Source organism: Azolla caroliniana, unplaced genomic scaffold (genome assembly GCF_043228905.1).
Source record: "Azolla caroliniana isolate FFs.n. ecotype wild unplaced genomic scaffold, voAzoCaro1.0.p SCAF_7, whole genome shotgun sequence".
NCBI lineage: Eukaryota > Viridiplantae > Streptophyta > Polypodiopsida > Salviniales > Salviniaceae > Azolla > Azolla caroliniana.
In genome coordinates this window covers 2,812,412-2,834,659 of record NW_028230442.1, presented here as the reverse complement: position 1 = coordinate 2,834,659, position 22,248 = coordinate 2,812,412, and the positions used below count along the sequence as shown (strand labels likewise).

General features: G+C 38.2%; 2 protein-coding genes across 2 annotated transcripts in view; both read right to left on the bottom strand.

The window, feature by feature from the left end:
• The window catches only part of LOC147861537 (callose synthase 3-like), a 34,249-nt gene extending 28,319 nt beyond the window's left edge, over positions 1-5,930 (bottom strand). Inside the window, exons 1-8 of the mRNA XM_087322701.1 lie at positions 5,849-5,930; positions 5,343-5,468; positions 4,697-4,781; positions 4,360-4,534; positions 4,152-4,252; positions 3,933-4,039; positions 2,803-2,890; positions 2,600-2,704 (exon numbers count right to left, since the gene is read on the bottom strand). Of these exons, the coding sequence (XP_087178827.1) occupies positions 2,600-2,704; positions 2,803-2,890; positions 3,933-4,039; positions 4,152-4,252; positions 4,360-4,525 (567 nt within the window). The 5' untranslated portion in view covers positions 4,526-4,534; positions 4,697-4,781; positions 5,343-5,468; positions 5,849-5,930. The remainder of the gene's footprint in view (positions 1-2,599; positions 2,705-2,802; positions 2,891-3,932; positions 4,040-4,151; positions 4,253-4,359; positions 4,535-4,696; positions 4,782-5,342; positions 5,469-5,848) is intronic.
• A 4,413-nt stretch (positions 5,931-10,343) lies between these two features.
• Positions 10,344-14,931, bottom strand: LOC147861536 (rop guanine nucleotide exchange factor 3-like). Its single transcript, XM_087322700.1, has 7 exons — positions 14,297-14,931; positions 13,804-13,923; positions 13,181-13,335; positions 12,850-12,924; positions 11,798-12,070; positions 11,281-11,655; positions 10,344-10,988 (listed from the first exon to the last, which is right to left on the bottom strand). Exons 1-7 carry the CDS (start codon positions 14,562-14,564, stop codon positions 10,740-10,742), a joined length of 1,515 nt encoding a protein of 504 aa, XP_087178826.1. The 5' UTR covers positions 14,565-14,931; the 3' UTR covers positions 10,344-10,739.
• Between the last annotated feature and the right edge of the window lie 7,317 nt (positions 14,932-22,248).

Here is a 22,248-nt window from a genome sequence, read left to right as displayed (position 1 = left end):
GAAGCAGTTCACAACTTTGGATCACATATTGACCCGCCGAGCCCTTATAGAGGAGGGCAGAGGTCTTAATAAGAGGACTTATTGCTGCTTTGTGGATTTCCGAAAAGCCTTTGACACTGCCACATGCTCAACTTATGCAACAGCTAGAAGCCCTTGGTGTTCCTACAGATATGAAATGGGGAATCTATGCACTCAATGAATCCGTGTCAGGAAAAGTGTGGTCTTCCAAGGGTTTGTTAGAGGTTGTGGCTAGCACAATCGGAGTGAAGCAAGGTTGTCCACTATCACCCACTCTCTTTGGTCTCTATATAGATGAGGTATCACATTACATAGAGAGATTTCGAGGTTCAGGAGCATGCCTAGCAGCTATAGCTATACAAATATTACTATATGCTGATAATATTGTGCTGATTTTTTACTCTCCAGAGGGACTACAAAGACATCTAAATGCCTTAAAACTATTTTGTACGGACAAAGATTTGTCAATAAACATGGATAAAACTAAATTGATGGTGTTTAACACCACTCAAGCATGGGTAACAAGATCAGAACCAGAATTGTCAGATCTTGGGAGAGGAAATGGTGGAATACACACGCTCCTACACATACCTAGGAGTAACATTTACAGGGCCTAGGTTCTCCTTACAAGAGACTGATTGTGCCTGACTTTCTCGTGGATATGCAGCCCTTGGTGCTCTCGAGAGACAATGAGCTATGGTTATTTGATACACTTGTCACACCAACTCTTCTCTATGGAGTAGAAACGTGTGGACCGAGTCTTAACAAGGCAAATCATTGGAAAGTTTTAGAGAGACCTTTAGTGTCAATGATTCCCGCATGATAAGTAGCAAAGCATCGGTGCCCCATGATATAATCTGGGCAGAGATGGGAGCAGCACCTATAATCACAGGGGCATTGTTTCGATCAGTGACATGTATCCAACATCTTTCGGAGCTCCCTAAACAAGGGCACCCAAGCTTGGCACTTAAGTCATCAAGACAACTGGCTGAAAATGGAGACATTCATTGTTGGTATGCTGAAATGCCGCAATGGTTCGAATCACATGGCATGAGTATAAATGAACTACCCCCGTTCCAATATAGCTTGGAATCCCCCCATCTAAATATGACCAAAGTGGAAAAGAATAGAGTGATCCAAACTGATATTATTAACTTCGAAAACAAGATAACATGGATCAGCCCCAAAATATCACTTGGTACAAAGATGGCCCTCTACAATACACACTTTTTACACATTGGAGGATGAATTCATCATCAGATCACCTTATATGGACATACATCTATCCTATGCACTACTCAGCATGATAGGGCAGCTACGAACTTCATCACTTTAGTTAGAGATTGAGGTAGGTGGGTATACATGAATACCTCTAGAAGAAAGAATTTGTCAATCGTATCATCAAGGAGTGGAATCCAAAGAACACTATGTTTGTCACTGTAGCGTCTTTTACAAAATGAGGGGGAGATACCATTGCCTCTTTAAACAAGGCTTTGGACCGCTACGCAAGGTAATGGAATATGAGGACCAACGGTGCCTAGGACTTTTCTTGCTAGAACTCAAGGGACGTAGGGAAATGTTGTTGAAGGACAATAATACAACCGCACAAGCTCATCCTCAAAGAACAATCACAACTTTCTTTAGCCCCATCACTCCTACTAATGCTACAAGTCAAAGGGGTTACAATAGATCGGGTAATAGCAATTTGTCGTGCAAGTAGATCCGGCCCCATGGACCACAACCTCAACACCCTTGTCATCGACAGATAAAGGCCATTATCTCCCACCATCGCAAGTGCTTCTCTCGCTTCAAAGACGTCTCCATTCTGGATCGAGCTATGCTAGAGATCTTTCGAAGACAAAAGTTACAATATATCTAACTTGAGAATCTCACATGTACCGAAAACCAGATTCACTCGTCTCTTTTTATCTTATTTATTTTTATATTTACTGAGTGGTACTTATTTTATTTTGATTTGTTGTTCTCAAAGACAAGACAACGCTTAAGATGTAATTTCTTGTTTGGTCTTATAGGCCATTTTGCCCTTTTAAAAGACGTTGATATATCTTTCTTCTTTCTTTCTTCCAATGGCCCAATCATGGAAGGATTGACTCACTTGAGGATATACAGCTCTAGCCATGCTAGAACAACAATGCCACTAAACATACTTCCAAGAGCCTTGTACCAAAGTATGGTTATTCAACACCATGGTCACCTCTGCCCTCGTGCATATGGGCTTTGTGCTTCCCCATGTACATGTGGACACAAAAAGAGTATCCATTAATCATGATGTTATAACAGATGATAATTCATTGGGAACCCCAAATTTAAAATAGCCTCTCCGGGCATGTATTCCAGAGGCCTATTATAATGGGCTTGATTCAAAACTATTCTGCTGCCAAAGAGACCATATTCTAAGGGTGAAAGAATCTAGAAGGCTTTTTTGTCTCTCAAATATTCAGCTATCAGAAGGAAAATAGAAGAAAAGTTAATGATATTTACTCTTTCATGGTTCTTCTTTAGGTAAAACAAAAGTATACAATAAACACAAGAATAAACGGGGCATATTCATCGAACACACCTCATCTGAGTGAGTAACTGACTTGCTATCTTGCCCAAGAGGAATAACATTATAAGTGGGGTAAGTTTCCTTCTTTTCTTCCACATTCTTGCTAGCTTCCATGATCTGTGGTTAAAGCTACGCTCATAAGAACCTTCATACGCTTTGACATCAAGTATACACCATCCAAACAGGTTAAGCTTCCGAATTCTTTCTAGTTATACCTCTTTAATGATGACTTCATCCTTATCCATTGACTTAAGTACGTCGTAGATCACCTTTAATGTCAATGATTTTTTCGCCAATTCTACTCTATAACAATTGAGAAAAAGCTGTAAGAACTTAAGAGTAACAATATTCTCATAGAACAGAGAATCTAATAATAACAAAGGTAGAAATACATTAACATCTTTGATTCTTTGGGTAGAAACTAAACCAAAACCCATAGAAAAAAACTCAATATGAATACTATGGATGTGATTTTTTATCAGCCACTTACATTTACTTTTAGCAAGATAATATCTATGGAACAATAACTACTCAATCTCTAGAAAGAACAAATGAGCATATAATAACAAGGAGATGATGTAGTGCTTAAGAGTTCTTTCCATATTAGAAAGGTACAACCAAAGGTTGAAGTTTATGTAAACCAATAGCCCGACTCTTACTTGAAAAGAACTATTTTAGGGTAGCCTCACACATGAGACAGTAAGCATCAATATGGGATGCATGAGCTTGATGGTGGATCCAAAAGAGTGCTACCAATCATGTGCTTTCAAGAGGATTGGACAAAAGTTGTTTGGGCTCACTGCCATTATGATAGTTAACATGTTCCTTATAGTGCTATTATATTAACACTATTATTTTATTTTAATCTTTACAGTGGAGACACTCAATCAACCTCGTCCCTTGATGACGGCTTCCCTCGCACATGTGTGATAGAGCTAATGACATGGCACCCTCATAAAGGATGTGAGATGAGATGGTTTTGATTAAATGTAGGCTCAGAAACTTATTTGAACAGTATTTCATTATGGCCTCATGGTTCTTCATACTAGATAGTGTACCCTGATGAGCACACAAGAACTCCAAACATCAGTGGCAGGGAACCAGTGGTCACATAAGAACTATATATTGGAACATAAGCCCCCTTCTTGGCATCAAGAGAGAATTCAATGGCATTATAACATAGCTTTGAAGATAGCATCACATTAATCCTACACCTCAGCAACGGTCAGATGGTAGGACTACTGAATATCATACAAATGGAGGTTCTTTCTTTGGCTGGAAATGAGTATTGAATACGCATCATCAAATACAAGTAAACGACTTTTATGCACCACAAAAGACTAACCTGTCATTGTCCTCAGCTTCATAGCCTTCATAAGTCTCTTGATAGAATTTATATAATTCCATCACATCTCTAGATTCAGATCTCTCCAACTTAGTTTCATCATCTTCCTACCACCAAAAGAATAGACATTATCATCTTTGAGGCTTTCCAGATGGAAATTGACTAGCATGACTTGATTATCGAAGTTATCAATATTGAGAATTCAGAAAGCCTACATACTTTCTGCAATTTCTGCATCAACGCCGTTTTAAATTGACGAACTCCTCTTCCTTTCGAACGAGGATCCAACTCGTGCGCTTGCTCAAATGCATAAAGTCTGCCTATAAGTATCTCATAAAGTTCAGGATATATTAGTGGATACAAGCTTTCTTCAGAGAAAAGACATCATACTACTCATAACCAAATTAAGCTGTAAATATGTACATACATAAGAATGCAGCCCTAGGGCTTCTTTCTTCGATCTCATCAGCAACACGTAAGATGTTTACTACCTCAGGTAAGCATGAAGGAACAAGTTCAAAGTCCCTAAACTCTCCTGTATTTGTTAGGGGCCTGTAGATACGCCTCTGCTGCAAACCTTCTCTGCTGTTCATCTTTGCCAACTATTTAAATAAACAATAACCCCTTTGCATATACACTGTTTGGCTTGCTGATGAAGATTAAAAAGGCTTCTGACCTCATCAATATCGGTAAATCTTACGGGATAACTTTCCCATTGCTTCAGCAAATTCAAAGATAAGCAAAGATGTTGCACATCCTTTTACCTTAATGATTGAAAAACTTCAGGAAGGTTATTTCAGAAACAGCTGGTTGCAGGAGCAAATGACTGCCAAAACCTTCGGAAAAAATCTGAGCACACATATCCATCAAATATACAACATAAAAATTATGTCAGTGTTTTCAATTTCGTTGGCAAACCAGGAAGAAGCAGCAGTATATCAACAATGTGTTTCTGCCTCAACCATACTCAAAGAAGAAAGTCAAGAATTAGATCAGCAGCACAAAACCAGAGGAATGATAAGCCTTCTTCTAATATACCTGAATACATGCAGTATGATACAGTAAAGAAATATATCTTTATGCATGAACAAGATGAAACTTTTCGTAGTTTCGCAAGTTCTTTAGTAACTATTTCAAGAAAGAATACATCGATTCCAGATGAATGAGGAGATTCTACAGAAATGGACGTCAATTAGATGATAATTAAACCAGGAAGAAGATACAGCGGAAACAGTAACCATACTAAAAGAAACTAGTCAAGAAGGAAAAAAAACGCAGAAAGCTAGAGGAATGGTAAAACATTGTTATGATATATGAAGGCATGCTGCATTATTAACATCAGGAATTGTTCAGAACGGTCGACATCTTTATACATCAAGATGATGAAACTAGTCTGAGTTTGGCAAAAACCTTCATGAGTAAACCAGGATGAAGAAGTTCAGCATGTATGTTAACAACGCGTTTCAGCTTTACTCACAGATAACTTCGTTGAGAAACAACCAGAGAGAAATTGGTCACTAAGCTTTTGCCTGATACCTAAGGAATATAGATAGAACCGAAATGAGGGATTTGTTTGATATTTGTCGAGGGCACATATACAATAATAAAAAAGCTAGTTTTGAATTAATATATATAAGCAAACTAGTCCAGAAGGACATTAAGAAAGACGAAATCCAATCAAATTGACGACGATTTGTTTGTTTCGTTCATGAATTAGGCATTATATGGATCCAATCAACAAGAAGGAATGGAAAAACAGAGAAATTAACAATTATAGCTTTATTTAATGATAACCGTGAAAGTTATGAATATTGAATTAATTAAACCAGTCGAGAATTAGAGGAGATCATCAGGCAAATACCTATGGAGCCATGTGAATACTTTATTATTATAGGCAAAGCGTCGTTAATTGATACCTGCAGTGAAGGGAGAGATGTGGAATCAATGCGAAATGGAGAAGAAGGAGCCAAATCAGAAGCAGACTGTGCCAGAGATGGAGGGTGGGTTGTTATTTATTCTGGTTCATTACTTTACTGGTTCTGCGAAATACGTAAAGTCTTGACTTTCTAAGGTCGTTAAGAAAGAACGATGAAGAATGGACGAGGCAGAAGAAAAGCAGAACTGAAAGAGAGAGAGAGAGAGTGAGTGTGTGTGATTGTGTGTTATTTACGAAATGAAAAAGGAGAGAGAGTGACTGCTTTCTAACTCTTGACTCACAGTTCCTGCTTTCTGTTTTCCTGTCTTTTGCTTTTTGCTTTTTGCTTTTTCGGATTTTTGCTTTTTGCTTTTTGGTCTTTCTGTTTTTCTATTGCCCCTTCCGGTTTCAAGATTTCTTACCATTTTTCCTTTAAACCTTCTCATTTGGATTGTTTCTCTTGCCCTCTCGTTATTCTCAGGCCAGATCGATGGACCAACTCACCGTGGCTCACATTTTCTCAACTGCGATCAACATCAACACCACCACCACCACCGCATGCCCATTGCTTATATAGTGTTTTTCCGTCGCGCACATTTTGCTTTTTCTTGCATTTCCGTCGCATGCCCATAGTAGCTCTTCACTTTCATCAGCTTTGTGATGAAAAAGCATTGAAAAGCAATGGGCATGCAATAGGAAAGCAATATGCGCGTGATGGAAAAGCACTATATAAGCAATGGGCATGATGAAAAAGCATTGAAAAGCAATGGGCGTGCAATGGAAAAGCGCTATGGGCGAGCCCATTGCTTATATAGTGTTTTTCCGTAGCTCACCCATCGGTTTTATCATGTTTCTTAGTGCACAACTCGCCATGCAATTGAGCTTGTTTATATCTGCATATTTAACACCTAGGCATCTACAACTATGTACCTCATGAATGGTACTTCTATGTGTATTAGACCTCAAAGTTGCGCCACTAAATAGATGTATAATTAATGTGCTAATGCAAAATATATATATATATATGTATTTATCAACAACTACAAAAAAAGTTCAAATTGTCATAAATATTAAAAAGAAGCCCTTCAGATCCAGCACATTCTAGAGCTTCCTAACTTTATCGTTTTAGCTTTTGTCTTCTTGCATCATTCTAGCAAGAGCATCTTAGGACCCACTCCCAAAAAAAAGTAGTCTTGAACTCTTGCTAATCTACGTCATCATTCGAGGAACTTTTTGACCTTCATGAATATCATGTTACTTAGCTCAATTGTAATGATGTTGAAGAAAAATATGATAGTTTTGAGTTTGTCTACACTATTAGAAGTTAAAAGGCAACCACGATCATTGACCCATTCCCCCTCCCTTCAGTGACTCCAACCTCACTATTGTTATTAGTCACATTATTTATAGTTTTCTCGATGGCTTCAACGATTACAATTAAGTGTGCATGGCACCCGAGGATCGGGTGAAAATCACCTTATTCACAAAATGGGTGTTCGATAACCATCATAATGATGCTCGAGCTAAAGACTGCACCAACCATGTTTGTCAAAACCTTCATAGCCACTATCCCCATCCTATCTTTATGCAAGTTAATTTTATTTGATGAGGTTTGAGCTTTCCAAATTATGTGCTTAATTCTTTCTTATTTCAAACTTTCACAACGTGCTTTTGAATCAACATCATAAAGAAATCTACGATTGTAGGTGATTGCTCAAAAAATTAAAAAAACCTTTACTAATGGAACAATTTCTTTTTTACACATAAAACTAGACTGATTTATCAATTTCCTTATAATCTATCACACTATCCTTTTCTTTACAAATCCATAATTTTCCTTACATGAGAAAATAGAGCTTTCACATAAATTTTATGTCCTTTGAAGATATATTGTGATCTTTATAAGCTCAAGATTCTGCACCTATCAAAATGAGGGACACCTTTTTCCTAACCCTCAAGAGATTCATTTTTCGTGTCTTTCAATCCCAACCTAAGACATTCCCCTCAGAGTTTCTTCTGAATGTGCTGCCTCTTTTTTAAGAGCTCGTGCGATGAGAATCTTTAAAGGCAGAATTATAGCGGTGGCATATTAAGAATAGACCCTAGAGTGGATCCGCAACACTAATTGTGATCACATTTTAACCAAGACATGTACAATGTTGTATTTTCTTTTATATGTGTATATTCAGAGAGCTCCTACTTAATTTCATTAGTTTCTTTATGCTTCTTATTATAAAGTAGTAAAATTAGAGACTCTTTCGTTAATTGTTTATTGGCTTGCCATCATAATTATACATTGTAGGATCAAACCATCTTTACATGGTAGCTACACAAGTTTCCACACAATCCACATGGTTCACCCCTTTCCTAGGTAATTGTTTGCTAGGTTGTATCATTAAGATTTTGAGTTTTCTAACCATTCTTTAGATGGCAATGTTCCCTCATTGAAGAGACAAATAAGTGAAATTCGAATATCCAACATCCATGGCCTATAGCTACCTTCTTTAAGGACCACAATTTTGTTCATATAACAATTCAGTCAAGGGCATGAAGTGTCACACTCTACTTTTAACTTTTTCTTCGAGCAACTTGCCCAAAGCCACAACTACATGCAAGTTCGAATCAAGAAGAGGAAAAAGAATTCCAAGTGCTATACGCGTCATCTAAATAATTGAACTTCTTTATGTTAGTAATGGAACTTTTTGCTTTTTCAAATTAAGGTGCCATAGTTTCACTAAAGTTGAAGTAGCCTTTGGGATCCAAGATAATGTTCCCATCAAATCATCTCCAATCCTAACTCCTATGATTGCATTCTCTAGCATAAAGTAGGTTGAACCTTTAATTCCACCCGCAAACAGGTCCAATCATTAACAAGTCATTTTGTGCCAAAGCACAATGTGAAGCCATTGTTTGTCTAAAATGATTTATCGTAGCATCATCGGGCTCCCTTATGAACATCTCAAATACACATATATGTCTTTTTGAAACTTGTGTTGTGCACCTAAACTTCATGGTTCAAGTTCCGAGCTTTTGTCATAAAAATTCTTCAAAAATATTAAATTATCATCACGCGCACGTACAAGGTACAACGATTTCCTCATAACAAAAAATGGCCTTGCAGCTTTGATATTGTGACATTTTCCACTATACAAAGAGCGAATATGGTAACATTTGCCCTTTAATAGGTAATGGCAACAAACTTGAAGGGCTATTTTGGGTCTTTCCATTCTATAAGGATGAAACATAGTGAATCGACACATTGAATAAATAATGTATTTACAACTATTTCAAAACAACAATGAGACAATTACCTTACTATGTTTATATGTTACAAAATTCGACCATTTGCATTTATTTGTATACTATTATCACAATAAACAAACATGGCTCTTTGAGACTATTACCTCAATATCTTTACATGTTACGAACTATGACCATGCATTTATTTGTACACCTGGCACCATTATCACAATAAACAAGCATTGCTCTTTCTTTTTATTACCTTATTTATAATATGTAATTTCCTCAATTGTTTAGCTCTAAACTACTAAAACTCACTTTATTTGCATTTATTTTCATACTATGTATTATCACAATAAACAAGCATTGCTCTTTGAGACTATTACCTCAATAGCTTTACATGTTAAGAACTTTGACCATGCATTTATTTGTACACCATTATCACAATAAACAAGCATTGCTCTTTCTTTTTATTACCTTATGTATAATATGTAATTTCCTCAATTGTTTAGATCTGAACTACTAAAACTCACTTTAAAAAAACTTAAGGAACTTATTAAACCATGCTTGCATTATTAGACATCCATTTAGCTTTTTGTCAAAATTTCCATGTACATTTTCAAAAGTTGGAACATATTTTAGGCCACTCATGTGAAAAACGAAGTTTCAGAAAATAATTCAACATTAAAATATAGTTTATATTCAAAGTGGCGTAGATTAATTCACAGTTATTGGGAAATGATAACTTTCTTTTTACTAGAATCAATTTAATCATTTTTTTCCATCCTAGAGAAGCCAACATACCCTTACCCGTAAATTGGAATCGTAAATTGCTAACTTTATTTTCAGGCATAAAATTAAAATGATACTATCTCACTAATTTCAACTAGAATCAGAAAAAACCAAGATTCGGTTGGAACATTATTCTTAGATATGATTGCAATGCTAATTATTTTTCAATGTATTTTCAGGATCTTAAATTCCATGCAGTTAAGAGCCTGAATTTTAATCAAGCATAAGGAAGTATGAGAGAATTGTTTCAGCCTATCAAGGAGCAACTAAACTGTCATGAAGATCCAACTTGAATCCATGCTCATCATCTTGTTAAATATAGTGTTACTTAACTATCTCAAACATGTATGAGGCCCAGATCACTATTACTATGTTTTAGTTAGAGTTAAGAAAACTTCATGACAACCTCTCAAGCACATTCTTAAGTAGTCATATCATGACTACTAGCATCATAGTTTCCTTAGTGACAAGTTTAGATCTAGGATACAAAAAGTTAATTTCACAGTTAATATAATGTTAGAAATGAATGGTGATTCATGATCAATAGGCTATGCATGATGCTAGCCTTTTTGTTGATCATGGAACCATAAATCTCTATACTGAAAAAGTTGCCCTCGCAATTTCCGAAGGTTTCAGATATGTAATCACAAGTTTTGGATGATTAAGCTAATTTCACGATTGGCAATTAGGGTTAAAAATGAATGGTGATCCATGATCAATAGGTTGCTTTGTGTGTGTAGCCTTTCCATTGATCATGGAACCATAAACCCCTATATCCTTCCGACAAAGTTGTTAGCAGCAACACTTCATTTGTTACACTTACACTCTGTAACTCAAGACGCGAGATTATTTGAGATTCTTCATAAAACTTCCTCCAGTTGCATACCTAAATGTACACTATTCTCATGGGCAGTAGAAGAGGGTTCTTGAGTCTCCAGACAAGGAGCTCCAGGTGATGTAAGAGGATCGGAATTTGCATTCAATGAGTGAAGTCGAGACAAAACGGCATCTTTATCAGCTGACAGGACTTCCACAATCCTTGTTTCAATCCTTGCACCCAGGTTTACCAAAGCCCTCGAATAGCTCTCTAACACTGAATAACCTACATCCTGCATGGTTATATCATGATCACTGGAAGTGAATAACCCGGAAGCTTTAGTTGGATAATTTTCATCCAAAAACTTAAGATTTTCACTAGTATTGTTACACCAAACAAAAAAAGAACTCTTCCATTCTATTTTTTTTCCTTTCCATGTAATGCTAGCAAATCTTAGTGGTTCAAAAGCATGCACCATTAACTGATATATATATATATATTACACAAAAGTTTCCTTCACAGAAATCATTAGCAGCATAGTTTTCCATGCCAATAATACAAGAACATGATGAAGAACATTAAACCTTGTTATGTTGGATTTTGTTCAGCTCCAAAGAAGTCTGCAACAAACCAGGGAACTTATGCCTCAGCTCTGCTAGCAAGCTTCTAGCTCTTTGCACATACTTCTTCTTCTTCTCCAACTTCTTCATGGAAGAATCTTTGTTCATATGCACCCATGTTGATGTTGCCCTACAAGATGCATCTTCTGGATGAGGTGCATGTTTCAGCCTATTCCTTATCTTCAATGTCCACACATGGATAAGAGATTCTAATCCATTCGCAAGGTTTGATAGGTTTCTATACGAGGGATAATCCAGCCCTGACAGCAACATCTCAAAACAGCAAGAATCCGAAGTGACAATTCTCAATGGCGAGTCCGCTATGACTTTTTTCCCGCTCTGCAAGAGAATAGAAAAAAACTAAGCAAGTTTATTTTGAAGAAACTACCAATACATGTTGAAATCAAGACTACCATATGCTACAATGATGCATAGAGCCTACACTATTCTAGCATATAGGAAGAGCATGGCATGAGCTTACTTTTGGTAATGATTTCCAGTAGCTTTCAGGCACTTCCATCTCAGCTAATACATGCTCATTGATAGATTTTGCAGCCTTTAATATCTGATTCGCAGATTCTCGTTGCTGGCAAAGATGTCTTCTTGCCATCTCTGATAGGCCACACGAAGGCACTTCTACAACAGGTACCCACACATCACAATCCCTAAAATTGCCACCTACACTGAATGTGGGAGTCTCGTGCACACTTTCGGTATACCAGAATTCATTATTAGTGAAGCTTCCCAGTACATCCTGAAGTTATAAGAAATTCAATATAATAATCAAAATAAGTATCATATTTCTAAGGTGAAACTTCCTTGAAGCATTAAGAAATTGATGTAAGCTTCCATAAACATGTAATTACAAAATGATGATTCCCTATTACTTCCTAAGTATTAACAATTGAAAGTAAGAATATACATACGCATTGCATTTAAGTGATACATCCTAGTACTTTTTTGAAGAATTAGGTATCAATCTTAAGTATCCACACAAACATTGTACTTCCTATTAATGCTTGAAGTTTAAAGGATTCAAGATAAATATTCAAACAAAAATTGTATTTCAAAACGACACTAAGTATTGCATCTTAAAGCACAGATGATTTAAGATGAGTATCAGCAAACTAATATTTATAATTCCATATAACTTCTTGAAGTACTTCCTGAAGTTTTAACAAACATCATATTTCAACATTCCTTATTTTACTTATTGAAGTTCTTTGTGAAGTATCAACAAAAATCAAACCTCTAAATTACAATTACTAGTATCCTGAAATATTCTGACTTCAAAATAAGAAAATTGACAAATATTAAATTTCTAAATGATGATTCCAAATTACTCCTTTGAAGCATTAAGGATTGAAGATAAGCACATCAACAAACAAAATGAAGGTTCCTAGTACTATAGAGAGTATTTACATCTCAAAATTAGCATCAACAAACATAATATTCGTGAAATAAATGTTTGAGAGTTATCCACATGCTTCATGTTTCCACTGGTAAAAGAAAGGATTGCATTCAGGTGCTTACCATCAACATGCCGTCCAGCTTCTGGAGAGCGGGAAGACCGATATATACATCAGACCGAGGTTTGCTTGCCATCACCTGCAAATATAATTGAACATGTATATATGACAAATCCAAGATTAATCATGAAGATTCCCAAGTTTGGTATAGATAGGACTATCAATTTATGGTAATTTGAAGGAGAAAACAACCCCCCAAATTGTTGAATATTAACCAGAATACCCTTTAATAGAAAAGTTTGACCCGTATGCATGGAGGTATTTTGGTCAATAGCCAACGCATTTTGGGGTACTATCCTGATTTGAAATCCAGAAATTTTGTCACAAGTACTCACTTCAACTGTCGTTCCATCTTGAAGAGATTGACATGATGGTACAAGCTCGACAATATAATCGCATGGTGAGACGAGCCATTCCATCTCTCTATTCCATTTAATCTTGCTTTCATCATTCAATGACTCAAGTCGTGGAAGATCACCAAAGATTGCCACTGCAATACCCATATCATAATGTCAATTATATATCAACCATCATCATAATTATAACAACCTATTCCAAACACCATTACGAGAGTAACAGTATCATAGGTATTCAATCTACAAGCTACAAGAAAGATGAAACATATTAATTTCCAGATACCTTAACTCGTCTATGACTATCTAAAACAAAAGCAATTGTTGGATATTCCCAAGAATGCTATTACCTAAATCTCCCTCTTAGCCATAGATTTGAATCTCCATTGAAATACTCCATACACAAGGCATCATATCCATAGAAACTCGACTGGGTGACCAATATAAATACAGTACACTCAATGACATCACTCAAGGAAAGTCAGTCATCAATGAGATGCATTCATTATGCATACGAGATTACCTGCAAAGCTCATTGATACACGAGAATACAACTTCTAACCAAGACACACATTCATATAACTGAGTTTTCTATTCTGGCAAACCTGATAGTTTAGTTATGGCGTTTGAGATTGTGAGAGCAGTGTTCGATCCTTTTGAACCTCCAGAGAAATCTTCTCCCAGAAGCAACTTTGCAAACCTCTCTTTCATCATCAAAATTAGACCTGTTTATAAAAAGAAACACACGAAGAATTTAAAAAACTGATATTACAACATGAGCCATATCTCTGCTAAATATTTAAAACAATTAAGTTACTCTGTTATACAGACATACATTTTAATTGGATTGACAAGAACAATTAAGTTGGTCTGACATATACGCATACATTTAAATTTAGATTTACAACGGCAATAACACTGCCACATGAAATCTCTCTCTACCTCACATTAAGATTTACAACATCAATTAAGTTATTTTCATTAAGATTTACAACGATCGATTTACTATATGTCCTCTCAATAACTGTACACACATGCATTTCGTGTTAGATTGTTTCTATTTCAGATTACGATTTTGACATAAAAAGAATTCCTTACTTGAACATTCTTTGTCATGTTGAGACATGGGAAGTCGCTTAGAGAGAAGGATGTTAACGGATTCACATGAAGGTGGGAAGCCGTAACATTGAGATTTAGCTTTACACAACACTTCTGGCTGTATAAGAAGTGGAGGAGAAGCCACTTCTTGATCTACATGTCTACCAAAATTGTTGAATCCATGAAATTCGTCCCTTTCTTCAGCAAGATCCGAACCCCAACTATGGAGACTTATACTAGAGCTCACACTATCTAACGCTCTTTCCATAAAAAGAAAACCCAAATGCTAAAGTTGCTATGTTGACCTTAGTTGATGTGCAAAAACCAGAACAGGAAAAATAGAGGAAGAAGAATAAGAAAAAAGGACAAATACAATCTTTTCTTTATCCTATAAATATATTTATGGAAGCAAATAGGCTATGGAAACCGGAGAAAATAGAAATGAAAAGAAATATGAAAACAGAGAAGGCAGGATATATAGAATAGAGTGAACAACAGACAAAGAGATACCGAAAGACAGTATTCTTAACCCTAAAGATGTAAACGGAAACAAATGGGACATGGAATGGGGGAAAACAACAGGAATTAGGGCAAAGGTAAAAAAGAAGAAGCTCAAGTATTTATTTTCACTGTAAAGTTGTGATGGACGCAAATTTGCTATGAAGAATGGATGAAACGATAATAATAAAGAAATGCAGGGAAGACGATACTATGTTTAAATAATAATGAAGGTGGAAGCGAATGGGGTATGAATTAATGGAAAGCAGAGAAAAAAAATGGGCTATGAAAATGGAAAGCAATAATGTAAGTTAGGGATAAAACAGGCGAGACAATCATATAGGCAAGAAGAGGAGTGATAATACAAGCAAGCTAGAGAGGAGCAATAACGATGGAAGTATGTAAGCTAGAGGAGGAAAACAAGGAGCAATGATAAGGAGCTAGAGAGGAAAGCAGAATTAACTAGCTAAACCAGGCCACAGAAAAACACCTGTAATGGGTTTAAATCAACTAAAAGGATATATAAGTAATATATGAGTAATACGAGGAACGAGAGAGAGTAATGGGTTTAAATTAACTAAAAGGATATATAAGTAATATGAGTAATGCATTTTGATTTAACTAGAGAAACCAGATAGAGCGAGAACGAATTTGTGGGTAGTATTAACTAGATCAAAAAGAGCTATATAGCCCATGATCCATCTATATCTAATCACAACTCTGACTCTGCATTTGCGTATTAAATGAGAATGAGAATGAGAAGGATAAGAGATTGAATTTCTTCACCTCTTTCTTTGTTAATTAAGAGAGAGAGAGAGAGAGAGAAGGGGGGGCTCTGTGTGTGTGTTTGTGTGTCTCTGTCTGTCTGTCTGTCTGTCTGAGGGAATGAATTAATAATAATGTCAGCATTTCCATCGTTAAATCCTTTAACTGCGCTCTCTCTCTCTCTCTCTCTCTCTCTCTCTATCGTGTCCTTCTGTCTGTCTGTCTGTGTGTGTTTCAAAGCTCTTCTAATTCCTTGTTTCATTTACTTCACAAATATACGTATGTATCTATGCTTGTTTCATTTACTTCACAAATATACGTATGTATGTATGCATAGTATAGTATGAACCATACGTACCATACGTTCAAAGAATGATAAATACCATACTTATTGGATTAACTATTTATTTATGAGGTAAATAAGCCTAAAAAATAGAAAAAAACACAAAAAAAAACCAAAAACAAAACACAATGTTTTAATAACATTCGCATTCGTTTTCCAACGTAGGGAAACGAATGTTATGCTAGACGAACACGAATTTTACGTACTATGTATGTATGTATGTATGAATGTATAATGTGTATGTATGAAAACTGCTGCTTTGTCTCTCTCTCTCTCTCTCTCTCTCTTTCCTTTCCTCCTTCTTCTTCTTCTTCTTCTTCTTCATCTTCATCTTCTTTAAGAACCCATTTAATTCCTCTCTCTCTCTCTCTCTCTCTCTCTCATTTACTTATGTAATGCCATTCCTCTTTACCCCCAACTACATACTCTGTTTATCCTCTCTCTCTCTCTCTCTCTCTCTCCTCTCATAATTTAATTGGTTAGTTAATTACTTACTTAATACGTAATTAATTAATTAATTAATTAATTTTTTTTGTTTCGCTTTATGTATGTATTTACGAAGCTGCACTTCGTTTTCTGTGTTTTGCTTTTTTTTTTTTAGGGGCGGGGAGGAATGGATTTTCTTCCTCTTATTATTTAATTATATTAAATTCATTTTCTCGTTCAATTTTTATTATTTGATTTATTATTTTCGGGAGCGAAAGAAAGCAAATCTTTCCAACCGCCGTAAAAAAATAAATAAATATCTATATACATATATATACCCCTCTAATTATTAATGTGATTAATTAATTAATTAATCATTTATTTATTTTTTGCGGGCGTTCTTCATTGAAGACTTACAAAAATCCTCAAAATCCTCAACACACACGGACGGACACATTCATTCCTTCCTCTTCAAATTTCTTCTTCTTCTTCTTCTTCTTTTGGCTAAAAATAAAACACATGTATCTATCTATCTATCCATCTATCTATCTATCTATCTATCCATCTATCTATCAATTTGTCTATCATTCTATACCACCCCCACACATCTCTCTCATGCTTCCTTCCCTTGGGATCATTCCCACAATACTCTAGTATAACGTATATCTCTACCACCCATTGACTTATTGCTTTCCGGACCACTCTTGCCTCCCGACCAAATGCAAACTCTCACACACACACATACGTGTATTCCTTTCCATCTCGAACTCAACCCCGTAGGTCTTGGCTGGTGCAAAGAGACTTCCTCACTCTCACCCCCGACATCGGCCCTGAATGTATCTTCTTCTCTCAAACATGCTCATCGAGCCCCCAACTATGTATGTATGTTCCACATTCCCCGCTATTTCGATTATCATGTCTGAGCTTGGTTTCCCCACATTGTCAATCTGAACCTCTCTCTCTCTCTTTGTCAATCTGAGAGAGAGAGAGAGAGATGATGATAACAACCAATATATTATGTGAAGGATAAGTACAAAATGGCTAGACTGGCGTTGAACCAATTTGGTTCAACATAATGCCTAGTGCCTTCTTTTATAGTGTTCTCAAGAATAATCCTGAAGCTTCTAGAATGTTCCAGAGAAATCTAGAATATACTATGAAATGCACATAAGAGATCAAAACCAGTCTCCTTAGCTTCTTACTTCTTAATCCATTTATAGTTGATACAACGGAACCCATTTGGGTTGGCTTGGCTAAACAGGGTGTGCTAAAAGGGTGGGTCAACTTGGGCACACGCATCCTAAAAAGGGTGAGCTAAGAGGGTGGCACAAAGGAACACATGCACACCACATTTCCCCCCTGCGAGAAACAAGAGATTGAGGGGCATGAACAAGAACAGGACAGGTACACGAACCAGAACAAAAACAAAAACAATGGCTTGTCGAAGGAGGGGTAGCATTTGTTGGAGATAGAGCCCCCAAGTGGCACAATCCATGTTGGCAGCGTGTGAATGGATTCTTGTAGGAGGCGAGGGTCGCATCTATAGAGTGCTCGAAAAGGGTTGACTCATGCAACCATCGCTTGCTTGAGGGACTTGTTGAGGCATTCGATGAGGATGGTATGGAGACGTAAACATCTGCTAGACACGTAGTTGAGTTGCAACGAAGTTGAGGACGTCTCCATGGAACTGATGGCCTTGATAGACGGAAAACGAGCTAGCAATCGACGAATAGAGATCAATAGCTCCTGTGGACTGAGGGCCACCTGGACTTTGCTAAGGGGGGGACAAGAGGGCTATCGTGTCGGAGAGGGATCAAGGAAAGATCATATGGCGGCGAAGATCAATCGCTCCTGTGGACTGAGGGCCACTTGGGCTCGGCTGAGGTGGGGGACAAGAGGGCTATCGTGTCGGAGGGGGATCAAGAAAAGATCATATGGCGGCAAAAAATCAATCACTCCTGTGGACTGAGGGCCATCTGGACTCGGCTGAGATTGGGGATAGGAGCGCTAGCATGTAGAAGGGTTATAACTGGTTAGAGATCAATCGCTCCTCTGGATTGAGGGCCACCTAGACTTAGCTGAGGTGGGGGATAGGAGCGCTATCATGTAGGGGGGAGATCGGAGAAACTCATGGGACAAGAAGTTAGTGGGCAACCTAAGGTGAGGGGGAAGAGTTGGTGGGGCAAGACACAAAAGTGGTGTGAGAAAGTGAGAGTGTCTAAGGTGAAGGTGTAGTGGGCTTACGTGCTAGAGAGGTATAGATGGCGATCACCAGAAAAGGACTTGGATGGAGGAAGCGGTGGATATCGGGAGGCCTAACTAGTGAACTAAGGCGATGCTAATAGAAGAGATACTACTACAAGAGACTAATAAGAGTGTCGGTGATGGTGGCGAGGGCGATGCTACCTACGAAGCGGAAGAGGCGGATGCTTGGATGTGGGGGACTGGTACCCCACTTCTCCACCAATATGTGAAATGCACATAAGAGATCAAAACCAGTCTCCTTAGCTTCTTACTTCTTAATCCATTTATAGTTGATACAACGGAACCCATTTGGGTTGGCTTGGCTAAACATGATGTGCTAAAAGGGTGGGTCAACATGGGCACACGCATCCTAAAAAGGGTGAGCTAAGAGGGTGGCACAAAGGAACACATGCACACCACAATACATTAATTTCCTATAATAAAATTTAAATGAAAATAATATCCTACGTATTACAATAGATGGTATAATGGTCAAGAGGTCGACCCATATAACATAGGGTTATGGGTTCGAGCCTTGCCATATCATGACACTATCCCCCCTTAAGGCGACGAGTGGAACGAGTCGGCGCCGATTGTGGACCGAGTTTGTCCAGATACTTTTGATGGAACTCAGCAAGAAGATCTTGAGCATTGGCAACATGCTCCACGGGTTCCCAAGTACGTTCACTCAAACTATAGCCGAGCCAATCAACCAAATAATAAAGTTTGTTGCGAACAAATTTGGGGTCCAGGATGGCAGCAACTTCATACTCTGGGTCGGCGTCTAACTCAAGCGGGGGTGGCGGCGGTGTAACACAATCGGGAATAGTGTTTGCTTTATAAGGTTCAAGAAGAGAACTATGGAAGACCGGATGTATCCGAAGATGTGGAGGAAGATCAAGGCGGAACGTGACATCATTAACCTTACCGGTAATATGGAAAGGACCGAGTCGTCGATAATCCAACTTGTCGCACGGTCGAGTAGTCTTGATGTGACAACGTAAAAGCCATACTCGATTTTCGATGGCAAAAGAGGAGGGAAGCCGATGACGATCCGCGTAAGTCTTTTGTGTTTGTTGAGCATGACGAAGATGAGTAGAGAGATCGATCTAGATCTTGCGTAGTCTCTCCAAATGATCCTCGGCACGAGGATTGGTAGGTAGCTCCGGGGTGTCGATCACCGACCAACGAGGATGAGAACCAGTATAAGCATAGAATGGGGAGACTCGAGTCGAGGAGTGAACAACATTATTATACGCAAACTCCGCAAAGTGGAGAATCTCGGCCCAATTGTCTTGTTGATAACTCAGGAAACACCAGAGATATTGCTCCAGCGTTTGGTCTGTTGGTTCCGCCTGCCCATCGGTGTGAGGATGGTAGCCGGAGGAGAGGTTGCAAGAGACCTTGAGCATCTTGAAAAGATGCTGCCAAAATTTGGAGACGAATTGCAGTCCTCGGTCACTGATGATACTGTTTGGGAGGCCATGATGCCGAAATACCTCACGCATGACAAGGGCGGCGGTTTCCTCTCTAGTGATGGCCTTAGTACACGGCACAAAATGTGCCATCTTCGTATATCGATCGACGACGATTAAGATAACATCGAACCCCTTTGAGACCGGCAGATTTGTGATAAAGTCAAGACAAATAGACTGCCACGGCTTACTTGGAATCGGTAAGGGTTCCAACAAGCCATATGGATGATGTCGTGGCATCTTTGCTCGGCAGCAAGCATCACAGGTCCGAACGTAGTCGTCGACAAAACGTCGCATATGGGGCCACCAAAAGGATCGTTGAACTAGATCCAACGTCTTAGTGCTATTGAAATGTCCTGCCATATGCCATATGGGTGTCGTGACAACTTTGGACGATTTGAAGGCGACAGGAGCAATAAGGGACATATACAAGCTTTTTAAAGAATAACAAACCATCATGATATTCGAATTGTCGGTAGTCCATACCTGGTTGTTGAGACTGGGAACAGGATGCCCGAGAGGTATCAATGTGCGCCAGAATGTCTTGAGCAAAATTGTTCGTCTTCAAGTTCGCACGTATGGTGTCGGTAATCTGGGAATCCATTGGGGTGTGAAAAATCCGCATTGTGTGCAATCGTGTTGGTCCCAAGATTACTTGCTTTTGATTATCGAATGCTGGATCACTAGGACGAGGTGCAAGATATGAATGCCGTGATAGCGCATCTGCTTTTCCTTGCTGCTTCCCCGGTCGATATGTGATTTTGAAGCAAGGTTTTTGTGATCACTAAAGACGATGACCTGATGTGGAGAGCTCTCTAAGAAATGCCGCCATTGCACAAAGGAATCCACGATGGCTAGTAACTCCTTGTCATGTATTTCGTAGTTGATTTCCGCGGCATCGAATTTGCGCGAATGGAAAGCCGCAGGATGTAACTCTTCTTTATCTCCTTGTTGAGAAAGGATGCTACCGAGGGCGAAATTCGATGCGTCGGCCTCCATGATGAATGGTTTCTTTGTATCCACATGAGCTAGAATAGGAGCTGATGTAAAGGCTTTCTTAAGATGCCGAAAAGCCATGTCCGCTTCATTGGACCAAAGAAATGCTTGTCCCTTCTTCGTAAGTTGTGTGAGAGGTAAAATAATCTTCAAGTAATCTTGTATAAACTTGCGATAGAAGTTAGCAAAACCTAGAAAACATTGCACATCTTGTACCGACTGTGGAATTTGCCACTCTAGCACAGTTTGGACTTTAGCTGGATCCATGGAGATGCCCTTTGAGGAGATGACGTAGCCTAGAAATTCCACTTGCTTGCAATCAAAGCTACATTTTCTAGCTTGGCATAAAGACCATGTTTGCGGAGTCGTTTTAGTACTAATAGTACATGAGAATCGTACTCTTCCTGGGTCTTCGAATAAATCAATAGATCATCCAGATAGATGATCAAACAGATATCCAGGAGGTCTCTGAATATATCATTTGCCATGTGTTGGAAGACTGCAGGTGCATTGGTTAGACTGAACGGCATAACAGTATATTCGAAATGCCCATACCGCGTGCGAAAGGCGGTCTTCCATTCATCTCCTGGTCAGATCCGCACAAGGTTATACGCTCCTCGTAGATCGATCTTTGTAAAAAACTTGGCACCATTAACTCGCTCTAAAAGACTTGATATAAGAGGAAGTGCATACCTATTACGGATGGTGACTTTATTTATGCCGCGGTAATCAACGATGAGACGAAGTGAGCCATGTTTCTTCTGCTCTTTATGAAATCCTTGGGGACTTGATCCTTGTTGTTGCAATTTTGCTTCGAGTTGTTGCACCCGTAACACTAACTCCCCATGTTGTTGCTGCGTTTGTTGTTTTTCTAGAGCGATTTGTTGCAGATCCCCTATCAGCCGTTGGTTTTCTTGTTCCAAGGCAACAAATTTTTCTTTTAGGCATTGTAGCTCGGAGAAAACAGATTGATATTCTTGGGCGCTAACAGTAGCCATAATATAGGGAAAAGGGTAGGAGGATGAGGGAGAACGACAAGTAGGCTTGAGGGAAAATTGGTTTCAAACTGTCAAGAATAGAGTACTAAAGCAAAGATGGAATTAGTACTAAAGAAGGGAAGTACTATTAGTACTAAGAGGATGGGACTATGTAAGACTCCCGAGAGAGAGAGAGAGAGAGAGAGAGAGAGAGAGAGAAGAGAAAAG